Source organism: Solea solea, chromosome 18 (genome assembly GCF_958295425.1).
Source record: "Solea solea chromosome 18, fSolSol10.1, whole genome shotgun sequence".
NCBI classification, from domain to species: domain Eukaryota; kingdom Metazoa; phylum Chordata; class Actinopteri; order Pleuronectiformes; family Soleidae; genus Solea; species Solea solea.
In genome coordinates, this window is record NC_081151.1 from 5,719,914 (window position 1) to 5,733,753 (window position 13,840).

Here is a 13,840-nt window from a genome sequence, read left to right on the forward strand (position 1 = left end):
GTACCCCGCCTATCGCCCGATGTAGCTGAGATTGGCACAGCACCCCCCGCGACCCTCTGGTTGAGGATAAAGCGGTAGATGATGACTGACTGACTGACAAAAGCCTAATAACTATAATATAAAAAGGTCAATATGCCCATGAGGGCAGCGAGATGCTCGAAATAACATCAACATGCTTAGTTTTAAACAGTGAATAGTTTTGGCGAATGTTCAGATATTTAAGGCTCACTAATGTTTACATTCTGAAGTTCCTGGTCACGTTTTGTGTTTCCTTGTGTTTACAGTGAAATGTTCCCAGACTGGTGTGGAGTGTTTCTTTGACAATGGCAGACTGGCAGCGTGGGAAGACGCTGTGTTCCTCTGCTGTCTGCCCTCTCACCTGCACAAAGTCTGTGCTGACCTTCGCACTCGTCTGTCAAAACACTGTCTCATCTACAGCTTCATCTCTGCTGTGCCTGTCACCAGGTAATGGTAAACTTACACACACACACACACATCTGATGGATGTTCATTTAAATAATTGTAGTCCCCTTTGTGATTGTCTTTCTCAGATTAGCTCAACTTCTTGGACACGACTTCATTTTGAAACCACAGTATGACCTTGTAGGTGACGACACTGCAGATGGGTGGCTTTCCTGCTCCTGTGTGTCCAAATCTCTGAATGATCCTTCACTGGTAGAGGCGTCTTGTCCTCTTTCAATGAGTGGTATATTATAACAGACATTGAATGTGTCATCATCATTTTGGAGATGAGTGAGTACAGTTGTGAACAAGAATACTGCACACCCATATCAAAGTTTAAATTGCTTCCCCCCCTCCCCTCTCAAAGGCCTTTTCCCTGGATTTCTCTCACTGATTCTCAGACCAAAGAGACACCACTGCTGAGGTTCCTATCAAGCAATAAAAGTATGCAGCAGTGCATCTCTGCAGTGTATAAATCACTGATGGTGACACCACTTAAATGAGACACTCACTCACACTACAATGTAGATACCATATTCTTCAAGGATTTCCACCACCAGTGGAACACTTTTTTTTATACTCTGACAGCAAGAATAACTTTGAATTAAAGGGACTCTGCAATATACTGTGTTTTGTGATGTTAGTGCAGTTTGTCTATTTGTTTGTTACACTTTTACCAGGATTATTTAAACACTACTTGATTGATTGATGGTGACATACAACACAACTGATCATCTCCACGCAGGTGTTTTCAATCAGCTGATTGCGGCTCCCCCCCCCACACTTTCTCGGGCCAATGTCGGCGCAGTGCTATTACTGCGAAGAGAAGCCGCATAAACACGTTAAAAAAATGTTTGTCCAAACACATTTGCCTCATGACCGTAATAAACAATTCCTGAAGGAGGAAACTTTAAAAAAAAAAAAAAAAACAGAACTACCGCGGCGTGACGTCAAAAGGAGGAAGGTTGGTCGCGTGCTGCAGCTTGTGTATAAAAACGCGGCAAGGAGATTTAAGATGGCGGCTTCTAGACCATTCTAGATTAATGACTCATCCAGGATGGTGAGTAACCTTTGTCAAGTTAACTTAATGGTGTCCCTGTAAGATGAATCACAATGATGCCACAGTCAGTTAAAAATTCACCGACACATATCTTGACATCATTTAGCACACAAACATAGCATACCGTGTTTCGTTTCTGTGGCTAGCATACAATATCTCAGCCAGAAAATACACTGGTCACTTAAGGCTTTTCACCTGGAGAGATACATTTTTTAAATGAACAGTATTGATGAAATTGAAAGGGCCAAATATATCACACAAGTACTCCATCTAGTGGACTGGAGAGGTAATAAATAGATTTCATTATGTATTTGTTTCTTTTATGAAGATGATTTGTTTACCTGTGGATCAAATGAAAAGTTGTGCTCTTGCCTAAACCTTACCATCTTCCAATCTTAATTGTTAGTAATTCTATAAATAACTAGAACTAATAACCACACATGAAAAGAGCAGTGTGTGACATTATTATGGTAAGGTTTGAGATATTTGTCCTTTCATAAAAAATGTAAAGAAGAAAGGCTGACTTTATTTATATCTTGTGATCAGACCACTTCAATTACCACATCTGTCAAGGAACAGCATTGGGGCAATGTCCAAGCATGATGCATGTGACTGAATTATACCATCCCTCTCAGGAGGACAGGCTCTCAGCCTTGCTTCCATCTTTTTTTTCCCCTCTTCTCCCTGTCTCCAGGAAACACTGCATCCTTTTGGCCACGTCCATCTCGGAAGCAGTGTGGCGGGGGAGTTAAAGTGACACAGCTACTGTATTCTGTGAAAGTAGAGCAGGGCAGCTCATATGGGTGAGAAGGGTGAGTTGCCTTTTTTATAGACAAAATGCATCCTCTTCCTTCTACCTCCAAAGAAGCCTGTGAACAATGCCTGAACAGAAATGATCTCCAGCAGTTAAACCAGCTGATTTGTTTCCTTATATTGATTATGCATGCACAGATGGACAAGCATCTGATGCAGGAGGCTGTTCCCTCACACAGCACACTCTGAAAGTGGTGAGAACCCGGAGGCATCTCAAAATAGAAATTCAAAAGGGGAGGAGAAGAGCAGGGAGAGAGAGAGAGAGCAAGAGTGAGAGAGGGAGGGAGACTATTGAGAGAGAGAGAGCGTTGGTATGCCAGCCTCAGTCTCTAGCATGGCTGTGCAGAAGAAACAGATTGTCATCCCTCCATCGCAGGGACCTTTTTCTTCCCGTACCATTGAGAGCCAGAAGAAGGGGAATGCATGGGGAAGAACAGGTTAGTAAAATTTGCTTTTGTGTTTTTTTTTGTCTGTGTGTTTGCAGCAGATCACAAATACAAGCTCATCTGATCATATTGATGACGCACGAGTAGAATGTACAGCTTTACACAGTACATTTGCTCTGAGAAATCCCTGTGTGATTGAGCACGGCTATAAGCATGAGAAAGCCGGAGGGGGGCATCTGTGGACACCGATTACATAATCTATGTCATCACAATCATGAAACTGAACCTACAGGGATACATTCACATTCATGTGACACCACCTCTCGTACTCCTGCCAGCTGTGTCTCAACCTTTGCTTGTTTCTATCATCTTGAGCTGTGGTCAGGTGCTAGCATGTTCCCTCTGCTTTTTATACACAGAACTCTTTATTTGTGTCTCACCCAAAGGCCAAAGAACAACTTGTGCCACAACAACCACAGTTTGAGGCAGATGGGCCAAGCTGATTTGTTTGCTATCTTTATGTGACAGTTTGTCTAGATTTGGAGAATTGTAGTTAAGATTAGGTTGTATATATGTTTAAAATCAGATGCATAAATTGAAATGGTTATTCATTTACCATATCGCTCATGGAATTATGTTCATTTAATAATTACAAATGACATAAGGTGTTACAGACGTGTCTGTAAATTATTCACTATTGATTATTGGGATTTGGGTCACAAGTGTTTTCCATGTTTGGGAAACACTGAGCTTAAGGATGTATTTTAAGTGTCGAATCTGACGTATGTTTATAGAAAATACATGGAATATTGAGTGTCGGATAAAAAAATAAACATCTGACCTGTTAAGGTTTAATGTTTATAATCTATCTATAAATACAAGGAACATCTATCTGTCACAAACATAAAACGGGCACATACTGAATGGGTACTGCACTAGTTAATTTAAACTGAATAACATGCCATTTTGTTTCCTCCTTGCTTACAGAAAATGGCTCTAATATCAAACCGAAATCACGGGCAAAGAAAACGGCCTCCCCTGTCAACAAGTCTGTCCAAATCCACAACACAGTTTCTCCACAGGCCACTGCAGGTTTGATACAACCCTCCCTTTACCTGGATTCATACTCATTCTATTTTACCAGCTATATCGCACATTGTTAGGATACAAGTTCATCTCTTAGAACAAGTCACCCAAATACAGATAGCCTACATTTGGTTTTAAATGGTTAATATTCTAGTAAAAGTATTATTTTGACACTCTAGCGGCGAATGGACAAAATATTGACGAGAGGCTGAGAGCAGCAAGAGAAAGAAGAGAAGAGCAGCAGAGGTTAATTGGTATGTATTATCATGGAATTTGTACAGCACTGTTAAAGCATCGTCCTCAATTTCTAAAAATGAGGGTAATATAGATAAGTGATAAATCTATTAATACTGACTCATTTCCTTTGCTCAGCCTCTCGGGAACTGAGCAGGTTGGAGCGGGAGCAGCGAGCCAAGCGTTACCATGAACAACAAGTGGAGGAGCGCAAGAAGAAGCTCCTGGAGCAAAGGCTCCGTGAGGAGAGGAGGCGAGCCGCTGTGGAAGAGAAGCGCAGGCAGAGGCTGCAGGAGGAGAAAGTGAGCTCTGACAGTGATCATCGTTCATTTCACAGTTGTTTGTTGAACAGCGACACTGAAGCTTGATTTCCCTTGAATGAAAGGAGCGATATGAATCTGTAGTGCGCAGGACGCTGGAGAAGAGTCAAAGGGCCCAAAAGTCTCTCAGTCAAGACTCAAGAGGAAGGAAGGTTGCTAAGAATGGTAAGTAGACATAAACATGCTTCCTTTCTGTCCTTATTTCTTCCCTATCCTTTTAACACCAGTCTTAACAGCAATTCTTGGCATGACTCATATTGTTTTTGCTGCATTTAAACTTTATACTGATTAATACGCTAGTTCCACGTCGCTTACCACTGACAACATGGGAGAAGAATTTGGTCAGTCGCCTCCTTACCCCCACTTACTCTTATCTGGCCAGGAGCAAGAGTGCTGGGTGTCGTTCAGGAGAAGAAGGTACTCCTCCCTTTCTAAGCAACTAAATGGCAAAACAATGTTAGTGGTTTTCCACACTCCCCGGTTATTAACGCTGCTCATTTTCCTCTCTGTTGACGCACTGCTCCGCATTCCCATTCCTTATCACCATTCATGCATAATTTCTCTCCCAATTTCCCATAATTATGACTTAAAACGCCGGCTCAGTTGTCCCTGTTTGTCGCCGTGCAGTTTCATTCCACTCCATCACCACCACCCCTCACAAACCACAGCAACACTCCAGCTCAGTCCAAAAGAAGCGGTCGGTCTCACCGAGTCCCAGCGACAGACGCCTCAATCTGGCACAGGTGTGAATCTGTCTCCTCCATTTGTCTTATCATAACAGTATTTATTTGATTTAATATTTTTAGGACCACCCAGCTGTCTATTTTCAGATTTTTACACTTGGTGATATATCTGACTATTTATTCTCCATCTTTTTGGTTTAGATCAGAACAGCAAAACAGCCAGATATTGTTAAGAAGAATTCAAACAGGAGCTCAAGTATTCGATCACCTGGCCTCAACTCTAGTGTGACACCAGTTACACAAAGCAAAAAGGCCTCTCCCTCACCAGATAGGTAGGTTACAATGTGAGTGGCCTCACCTGTACATTTGTGATACAGTCGTGGTTAATGCAAGTTATGTGAGACGTGCGCTCTGTTCTGCTTGGTTTTTGAAGGACTCCTCGGAGATCGGTCAGCAGACGCTCAACCCCGCTGCAGCTCGAGCTCCCACCTGTTCCCGAGGAAGGTGTTGCTGTTCGTAGCTCTGTCCTCGCGCGTGGGAACACGAGGCCTGTCAGGACGTCGGCTAGAGGTCAGACGGGGAATATGAAGGAAGAAAATGCAGCGCCAGTGGCTCCAAGTCTGAACCTGCCCCACATTAAGAGTGAGCATGTTACAGGAAAAGTGGCAGATAAAAGTAAGCTACAGAAATGTTTGGAACAAAAAGTACAACATATGAAGTGTAATAAGTGCTTTAGATACATGTTGATGTTGTTTCTCCTCAGATACTCCCCAGGTGCCTCCTCATCCAGCTCCCCAGCCTCCTGAAGTTGTAAGCAGGCCCTCAGCTGGGACTACAGACAAGGAGGAGGCCTCTCGTCTCCTGGCTGAGAAGAGGAGAGAGGCTAGACTGCAACGGGAGAGGGAGGAGCAGGTGCGTCTGCAGAAAGAGGAGGCAGAGAGGTAAAAAGCTTGTTCAGCTTTGAGGAAGAAATCCTGCTGTGCCAGTCTATAGTAAATAGTACAACCTGCAATTTATGATTACTCCAGGCAGAGCCGTGAGGAGCTGGAGCACAGGAGAGCAGAGGAGCGAGCACGACAGCAGGCTGAGGCTCAGCGCCTAATAGAGGAGAAGAGGAGAAGGGAGGAAGAGGAGCAGAGAGGAGCTGAGGAAGAGAGAGCTCAGGCCATGAAGGAAGCCGCCCTTCTGCAGAAACAGGTGGGTGGTGCCAAGGTTTTTGCCTAATGGATGTTTTTCACTTTTTCTTTTTTTTGGTTCTCAGATTTATTGGAAGATATATTTTCTGTTTTTACAGTCATGTTCTGTATCTGCTTTGTGTCGTAATCAGAGAGAGGAGGAGCAGGCCAGAGAGATGGAGAAGGCAGAGAAGATGAAAGAAGAGCGAGACATGCTTGCTCAAAAAGAAGAGGCTGCGCGCCAAGAAAGAAAAAAGGTGAAGGGATGATAATAAATAATAGGGTTTTTTTGTTTTTGTTTGTTTTTTACAATTAGACCAATCAAATAGAAAAACTGAGGGAGATAATAGGACACATGACAGTAACTGTACATGTAATTTTATATTTAGCAGGTAAACCAATAGGGCAAACAAAACAGCAATATCGCAAATCTTTGACAATTCATTCCACATAACACATCTGGCCTTTGTGTCTTATGTTTATTAGATTAGTAGCGCATGTCATGCACAGCTTTTTCCTCAGAATCAATATCAAATCCGTGAAACCGTGGATGTTCACACAAAGGCTTCTATGACAGAGTTTTACTGAAAGCTGTGTTTCTTCCAGCGACTTGAGGAGATCATGCGGAGGACTAGAAGGACAGATTCTCCAGATACGGTGAGATTTACTGCTCCGTTTATGAAAAGCACATTGCCCCCTGGGTTCTCATGACACACATCCAGCATCGAATCATAACTAACCAACCCCACTTCAAAAAGAAACAGCCTTTTTTTTCTTTGACAAAATATTTTTCAACAGAGATCTTTGCCAGTCAGGATCTTACCAAATGAAGCCCAACCAAAGGAAAACACAGAGCCTGTGCACAGCAACAACAACATAGAGCATGTGGTCAAGTTGCCAGTGGGCACCAAGTCCTCACAGCTGGGGCTGAGCAATGAGGAGGACATGGTTCCTGTTGTGGCCTTCAAAGAGCGCAGGTCTCTCCGGACGCTCACCGGACTGGAGAAAATCCAGACTCACCAACGAGCAGGTGAGACGCAGATCACGTTAAGCCTCCTACGGACTTGAGTATCTATCAAGATTATTTACATCACACTGTGTGAAAAGGATCTCATAAATTTGGCTCAGACCTCAAGTATGATACATGCAGACATTGGCATTGATGTACCACACACACTCTGAGTCACCTTCAATTTTAAACCTCTCTCACAGGACCATCAGAACCATGATCAAATAAATCCACATTATCGTGTCACACTGGGCGTCCTTCGCCTGGGACAGCCCAAAATCGCACACTGGGCTTCAGGCTTCAGTGAATAAACGACAGCCAGCTTGAGTGCTCGTTCTCTGGTTTGTGAGTGCACAGTAATTATGCATCTTGTGGACCGAGGAATGCACTGACAGTGTAGTCTAGCTGTGGACCACACGATCAATATCGTTCATTTTAATCTTGATCAATGCAGACGAGATGTCCTGGATTTGAAAACACGTCTTCACCACCAGTAAAGTGATGTGGTGTATTTCAAAGCTTTTGTTTAGACAAAAACCCTGCCTTATTATTGTTGTCGTTATTAATATTATTATAATACTGATAATGATAATAATAATACATTTGGTGGCACATTTTAAAAAATATCCAGGGTCACCTCAGAGGTCAGAGTCGAACAATGTGCTATAGAGCCGTAAAACAATAGAGGAATAACATGACTAAAGATTGACTTTCGTTTATGAAAACGGTGGATTCATGTGACCAGATGGAATCAGAGTTAATTAACTACTTTCAACAGATGTGTTATGAGACGAGCTTTGATAACAGATGTTATGGAGGTCTTGGTCTCTGTACTGTAAGCTTCTCTGAAACATCTGACATCTTGTCTTTCTTTTTTGTCTCTCGTCATCATCAGAGGTCATCTGAGCTCCCGTAAAGTGAGCTGAAGTTCCAACACTTTGTTTGAGAGCAGCCACTGCTCTGAGAATGATGGAGATCCCTGCGGTCTAGCCGGGTTTGCTGCCCTTCAGCGCCTTAAAAGAGCACGTAACATCGCCTCGCTAAGACCTTTAGCATTTGGTCACTTTTCTCTGTGTATCCAGTGGCACAATTATTGGGCAAATTATCCATGTTCATGAATTTAGTACAGCAGGTTTCTGAACTAATAATCACTGTTCAAAACTGCAGTAGATGTAGACCGTGGTGATGATAGCTAGCCAGCAATTTTATCAGCATTTGGAGTGTGTTGCCTCTAACAAACAAACACTACACACGTATGTTAGCTCTATGCTTCTTCCTTATTCCTGATATTTATGCCATTCAAGCACTTTTCCTTCCTCAGTTTTGGAGTTAGAGTGGCTCACATTGATGTTTGCTTTAGGAATGATTAGTTTTTGTGTTAGTGACACAAAGTCCTATCTTACTCTTTGATTTTGTCAAGTTTTTGCAATCACTTGTTTGAAGCTGCTAAGGACTCTTGAGTGATGTTTTAAAAGCAACATGATGCACAAAGCGTTTATTGCACTGACAGTTGCCGTGTTTGAAATTGTGCAATCACTTCACAAAGAAAGGTTTGAGATGTAAAGCTTAAGTGATTTATTATAACAAAAGCGTAAAAAAAAAAATGTATCTGACAACAAATATATGATCCTTTTAGTTTAAAAATTACTTAGAAGTATTACATATTCACCTGTTGAAGTCGCCATATTTGATTAAAGTTGATACTAAGCTGTGTCTCTGTCTTGTTTTTCACTCACATAAAAAATAGCATAAAAAAATTTAAAAAAACATGTATCAAGTTAATAAAATGCTGTTTGTCAAGTAAACACCTAACAGAGTTGACGCTGAGCACGTGTCTCTCTGTAAAGCCCTAACTTTCACAATACAGTTACAGAGGATGAATCATTTGCAGCAGCCGCCGTGTTTCCTCGGTCTGTAAACGCATCTTCCTGAGCTGCAGCTCCAGCTCACTGTCCACCAGCAGAGAGGAAAAGTCTCCATCTGCAGGAGCAAGCGGCACAAAGCAGGTTATGAACTCCAGACACGCAACAAATGTAGTACAGTCAGTGGCTAAATAAACGTACAACAAATACAAACCTGTTTTGAGGGTGAATATTGTAACTATACCGAGCTGCTGGAATTTAACATCCTCCTTTTTCAGGAACAGCAGCAGGTACTGGGACATGGTAACGTAGTGAGGTCTCAGCATCCCCGCGATCTCATCTAAAAGAACAGCAGCATGAAAACGTATTAAATAATGCAGAAGGAAAAACCAAGTAATGGATATTTTATATCAGTAGGTTGCACTTGCACATCACATTACCAGTCATTTGTAGTTTGCTCACGATGGCTGCACAGTTAAAGGATAACGGAGGATTTTTAATTTGTCCAGACAGCTTCACCAGTCCTGAAACTTGTTCTGCTGTTATTGCTGTCGACAGTTTAGACCTCAGTAGATCTGAAACGGTAGAAAATGATCAAAGGTAATGAAATTGTCCCATATTTTTGTTATCAATTATGATAATTTTACTGCTATCACTTTCTTGTGTTAACCAGTTTTTTTTATTTCAAACAGGGCTGCTGTAACTTCTGAATTTCCCCCATGGGAATCAATATCAATATCTTTATCATTATCCTAACTCATCTGATCTAATGTCACATCAGTATATTGACTATTCCAAACGGAACAGATGTGCTTTTCCATGCCTAGGTTTCTCACCCCAGGTCATTAGGTGATATAAGCATGAAGCCACATGCAGCATGGTGTCATCTGACAGAGCAGGAGACCGAAGGGCCTGGAGGAGTCCCGATAAACACCGACTTTCCATCACGGCCTGGAAAACAATCCCTGGATTCATTCAAGTGCTTATTCCCCCCCCTTCATGTGTGCACTACAGGCGTGACACCATGTACCTGCTGGCCAACACAGGAGCTGCACAGGTTAGTTATGATCACACAGCTGTGGGTGATGATAGCAGTGCTGGACCTCTGATGATGAAGCAGCTGACCGATTTCATCCAACAGTCCTTCACCCACAAGGACGTCCTGGAAACAAAGCATAGAAATATTTATATATTTATATAAGTCACCTGCCATTCATATTTAATGTTTTTATGTGCCAACCCCATTTTATACAGATGTGTCGCTGCTTTGCTGGAAGTCATACATTATTTGGTGGATGTGCTGACAGTGCAGAGAGGAGCGTTACAGCTGGCTCTGTAAATGCAGCAGTGCTGGTTTTCAGGAGCGTCTTCAGGGGCAGGACACAGTCGAGCTCCATCAGCTGCTCCTGGATCACAACTGCACACAGAATTTAAACAAACCGTACCCGTTTTATTCTACGCAATGCCAATTTTTCCAGTTAATATAGTTATTGTTTGTTTCTACCGTCATGGAAGTAGTTACTGCGAGCTATAACAATTTGCAAATAAGCTTTTTAAATGACACTTATTAAATGACACACATTTATTTGACACTGTCTTGACTAGATTTCACTTTGTTAAAGAGATTTTAGTCTCGGTCTTCCTACAAAAATGTATAAAATAATTCTAATTATTACCATTCTTTGAGAGCGCTTGTAGGCATCTGCAGGCTTGAGCTGAATTCTAAAAAACAATAAAATAAATCCAATCAAACCTCGTTAACCTTACAATTCAGCACTTACCCACCCAAGTTCACATTTACCTTCTGCACAGAGGAAGACATGAGAGTCAAAAGAGACTTTAACAAATAATGTCCCCCGATGCTAAGCAGCCTGGGGTGATGCTCCTGGACAGCGGCGATGTTGCGCAGAGCAGAGCAGCTGCAGAACTGAACCTCTGAATCCGAGGACTGCAGCAGAAGAACCAAGACGGGGATCGCTCCTGCTTCACACAACAGCCTCACTGACCAATCTGGAAGGAAAGGAGATAGTTGGGGATTTCTGGCAATTATACTACTAGAAATAACAGTTATTCACCCATTTTTATCACATGTACATGTATAATTTCATATATTATACTTATGTTATTATATCCCACCTGACTGTGTGAGGTGAAGCAGAGCCCAGGTCGCGTTCAGTTGCAGTTGTGGCTCGTACGATTTTGCCAACCCCAACAGTGGAATGATTCCATCCACGATGATAACGTCTCTGTTTGATTCTGTATGAAAATAAAAAAGGATGCTCAGCAGATATTTAGCGAACTATGCTATCGTTGCCATATGTTGTTCATTGTAACAGAGTAAAAAAAGATGCTTTAAATATTTACTGTTATCTACTATATCTTTCTAATTTCCCCCAGATTGTGTGAGTGTTAAAAAGACTTGTTTTCACACTAACCTGAGGAGGCCAGCATGGCGACACAGGCACACGAGTGACACTGAGCGGCTGCATCACCCGACTGGAACAACTCCAGTATGGGCACCAGCATCCCCATGTCAATCACCAAGTCTTTACACACTGAAATAATATTTTATACACAGTAATTATGAGATTTCCCATGGAAGCTAAACCGACTTTACCTATTACAACTTCAGTGCAAGAGAGAATTAGTCGTTTCTTATCACTTACCATTATTCTTTGCCAACAGATTGACCAAAGCCAGAGAGATGGTCTTCTGCACATTCAGGTCCGTTGATAAAAGTAAAGCCATGACTGGTTCCATGTAGTCATCGGGTAAGTGAGATTTCACTGTAACACACACACACATACACAGAGCTTCATGGTGAAAAGCCCTGGACAATAAAATATAGATAAACATTTGCATGACACTGGTCGTAGCCGTTAAGAGAGCTTATCTTGGCAGGGAGTGAAATGAGAAACCTGGGGCTGCAGACGCGAGTCTCATTTTATGTGCAAATATTGATCTGCAAGCATCGTTTCACGCTGATTGTCCAAGGCCACGTAAAAAAAATAAATCTGTTTGATTTCTCTACTCACAGCGATGACTGACATGTAAATAATACACAGCAGCTGTCATCTGCAGATCGGTGTTTTCTGAGGCGGAGAGTCTGCCCACTGCTCGTAGACCGTCCTGACTGAGGAGTCTGCTGTCATCCTCTGAAAAGGAAGCAACAGATGAACAGAGGTGAATATTCTACTTATTGTCCACTCTAGTGTTGTAATGTAACAAAGTACAAATACTTTGTTACTGTACTTAAGTACAAAATTCACATATGTGTACTTTATTTGTATATCTAGCTAATTTTACTTAACTACAATTCTGTCTGACTGTCTTTGTTACTCATACTACCAAATAAAATCAGAAGAAGAGTTGGTATTATGGTCTGTATATAGAGCTTTTCTAGTCTTGATGAGCTGCTTTACACTACAGTTTTCACTTACTCACCGATTCACACGCTGCAACATGTGGTTAATTGTCTTGCTCAAGGACACATATAGACTAATAGAGACAGGAATTTAACCCACAACCTTCCTGTTGAAAGACAACTCACCCTACCACTGAGCCACCATGGCTCTATGCTACTTTTACTTCTAAACAATTAATTTCAAGACTTTTACTTAAGTAATATGATAAAAAAGTGACTTCAACTTCTACCAAAGTCGTTTTCTGATAAAGATACTTGTACTTTTACTCAAGTCACCCCCTTTTAGGTACTTTGTACAAGACTGGGTAAAGAGCAATGCCAAACACTTTTCTGTAGGCTGTAAAATGTTCAATATTTATATATACACACCTTTCCTATTTACCAAGTTATAGCACTGAAAATCAGTTAGGTGACAACAATCACAGCGTTTGTGGCAAAATAACAGTTTTAAATCTGTTGGTTCTGCACTTGATGGCTCTGTATCTTCTCTGACAATATGATTTGTAATATTTTGGAATACTATGTGCGTTCACGTGGTAAAGTAACAAGGTTTATGAATAAACAATATAGACTTTCCTTTGTCTAGTGAGGAATCTTGCTGGCAAATATAGTCCAGAGGCTAAAATTCAACACAAAACCACTGTCAGAAAATGTCCATATTGATACAGTATCAAGCTCTGGAACGTCATATTTTAGTGTACCAGTATTTTCTCACCCAGTTTTAAACAGAGTAAACTTGAATTGTAGCTCCATATTCGGACAATGAGCTGTTTAAACTTTGTTTTTCTAGTAAAGAAAAGACAGGTTATTGCGTGAAGGTTTGTTTCCCCCTCCCCATCACCTTTATACAAGCAGCCAACAAACAAAGACAAAGACAAAGTATGTCCTCAGTGCTCCTACCATACAGGAGGTGCAGTGACTGGAACACCTGAGTCCTCCTCCTCAGTATACTCCTCTCGGGTGTAATCCTGAGACACGTGCACTCACACAGCTCCCTGAAAATGTCCCTCACTTTCTGCTCAAACTTTCTGCAAATGTTCCTCAAATGAGCAGCGAATTCCCTGAGGAGACGCGAGCAGCTTGCACAAAGGCTGGAAGCCATGTCTGCATCACGAAGAAGCGCGGCTGCGGCACCTGTCCTGTCTGTCACCGAACACCTGCACATAGACACGCCCACTCAGGGTTGCGTCACGTGACTGAAATGTAAATCAACCCGTTTTTGTCCAGTGATACCTTTTCAGACCCTTTACACGAATTACATTAAAATGAAGTGGTTTAATTGAGGTTTTCAAATTGTGTTTAATGGAAGAGAGCATCAAAATTCAA

General features: G+C 41.8%; 2 protein-coding genes across 6 annotated transcripts; one reads left to right on the forward strand and one right to left on the reverse strand.

The window, feature by feature from the left end:
- The first annotated feature begins 1,392 nt into the window (after positions 1-1,392).
- Positions 1,393-8,941, forward strand: LOC131445056 (ensconsin-like). 5 transcript variants are annotated; one of them, XM_058615851.1, is made up of 18 exons: positions 1,393-1,522; positions 2,217-2,334; positions 2,474-2,529; positions 2,712-2,772; positions 3,709-3,813; positions 3,987-4,061; positions 4,180-4,343; positions 4,427-4,526; positions 4,662-4,778; positions 4,965-5,104; positions 5,246-5,376; positions 5,478-5,719; positions 5,808-5,985; positions 6,073-6,241; positions 6,372-6,476; positions 6,826-6,876; positions 7,018-7,249; positions 8,124-8,941. In XM_058615851.1, exons 2-18 carry the CDS (start codon positions 2,322-2,324, stop codon positions 8,132-8,134), a joined length of 1,950 nt encoding a protein of 649 aa, XP_058471834.1. In that variant the 5' UTR covers positions 1,393-1,522; positions 2,217-2,321; the 3' UTR covers positions 8,135-8,941. The 5 variants fall into 5 exon arrangements, with proteins under 5 accessions (XP_058471834.1, XP_058471836.1, XP_058471837.1 ...); XM_058615853.1 differs by having other exon boundaries at positions 4,989-5,104; XM_058615854.1 differs by lacking the exon at positions 4,662-4,778 and having other exon boundaries at positions 4,989-5,104.
- A 148-nt stretch (positions 8,942-9,089) lies between these two features.
- Positions 9,090-13,668, reverse strand: LOC131445057 (uncharacterized). The gene is made up of 13 exons (XM_058615856.1): positions 13,415-13,668; positions 12,126-12,245; positions 11,757-11,876; positions 11,526-11,645; positions 11,227-11,346; positions 10,892-11,100; positions 10,767-10,812; positions 10,374-10,507; positions 10,121-10,252; positions 9,927-10,041; positions 9,531-9,665; positions 9,305-9,430; positions 9,090-9,208 (listed from the first exon to the last, which is right to left on the reverse strand). Exons 1-13 carry the CDS (start codon positions 13,614-13,616, stop codon positions 9,096-9,098), a joined length of 1,692 nt encoding a protein of 563 aa, XP_058471839.1. The 5' UTR covers positions 13,617-13,668; the 3' UTR covers positions 9,090-9,095.
- Between the last annotated feature and the right edge of the window lie 172 nt (positions 13,669-13,840).

Bases quoted from the DNA above. Each gene is read 5' to 3' on its own strand.
- LOC131445056 (XM_058615851.1), top strand. The intron at 4,344-4,426 runs GTGAGCTCTGAC...CTTGAATGAAAG, and splicing joins AGAGGCTGCAGGAGGAGAAA to GAGCGATATGAATCTGTAGT. The intron at 5,377-5,477 runs GTAGGTTACAAT...TGGTTTTTGAAG, and splicing joins GCCTCTCCCTCACCAGATAG to GACTCCTCGGAGATCGGTCA.
- LOC131445057 (XM_058615856.1), bottom strand. From the start codon at position 13,616: ATGGCTTCCAGCCTTTGTGCAAGCTGCTCGCGTCTCCTCAGGGAATTC. The intron at 11,877-12,125 runs GTGAGTAGAGAA...TGTGTGTTACAG, and splicing joins TTTACATGTCAGTCATCGCT to TGAAATCTCACTTACCCGAT. The intron at 10,813-10,891 runs GTAAATGTGAAC...ATTGTTTTTTAG, and splicing joins TGTCTTCCTCTGTGCAGAAG to AATTCAGCTCAAGCCTGCAG.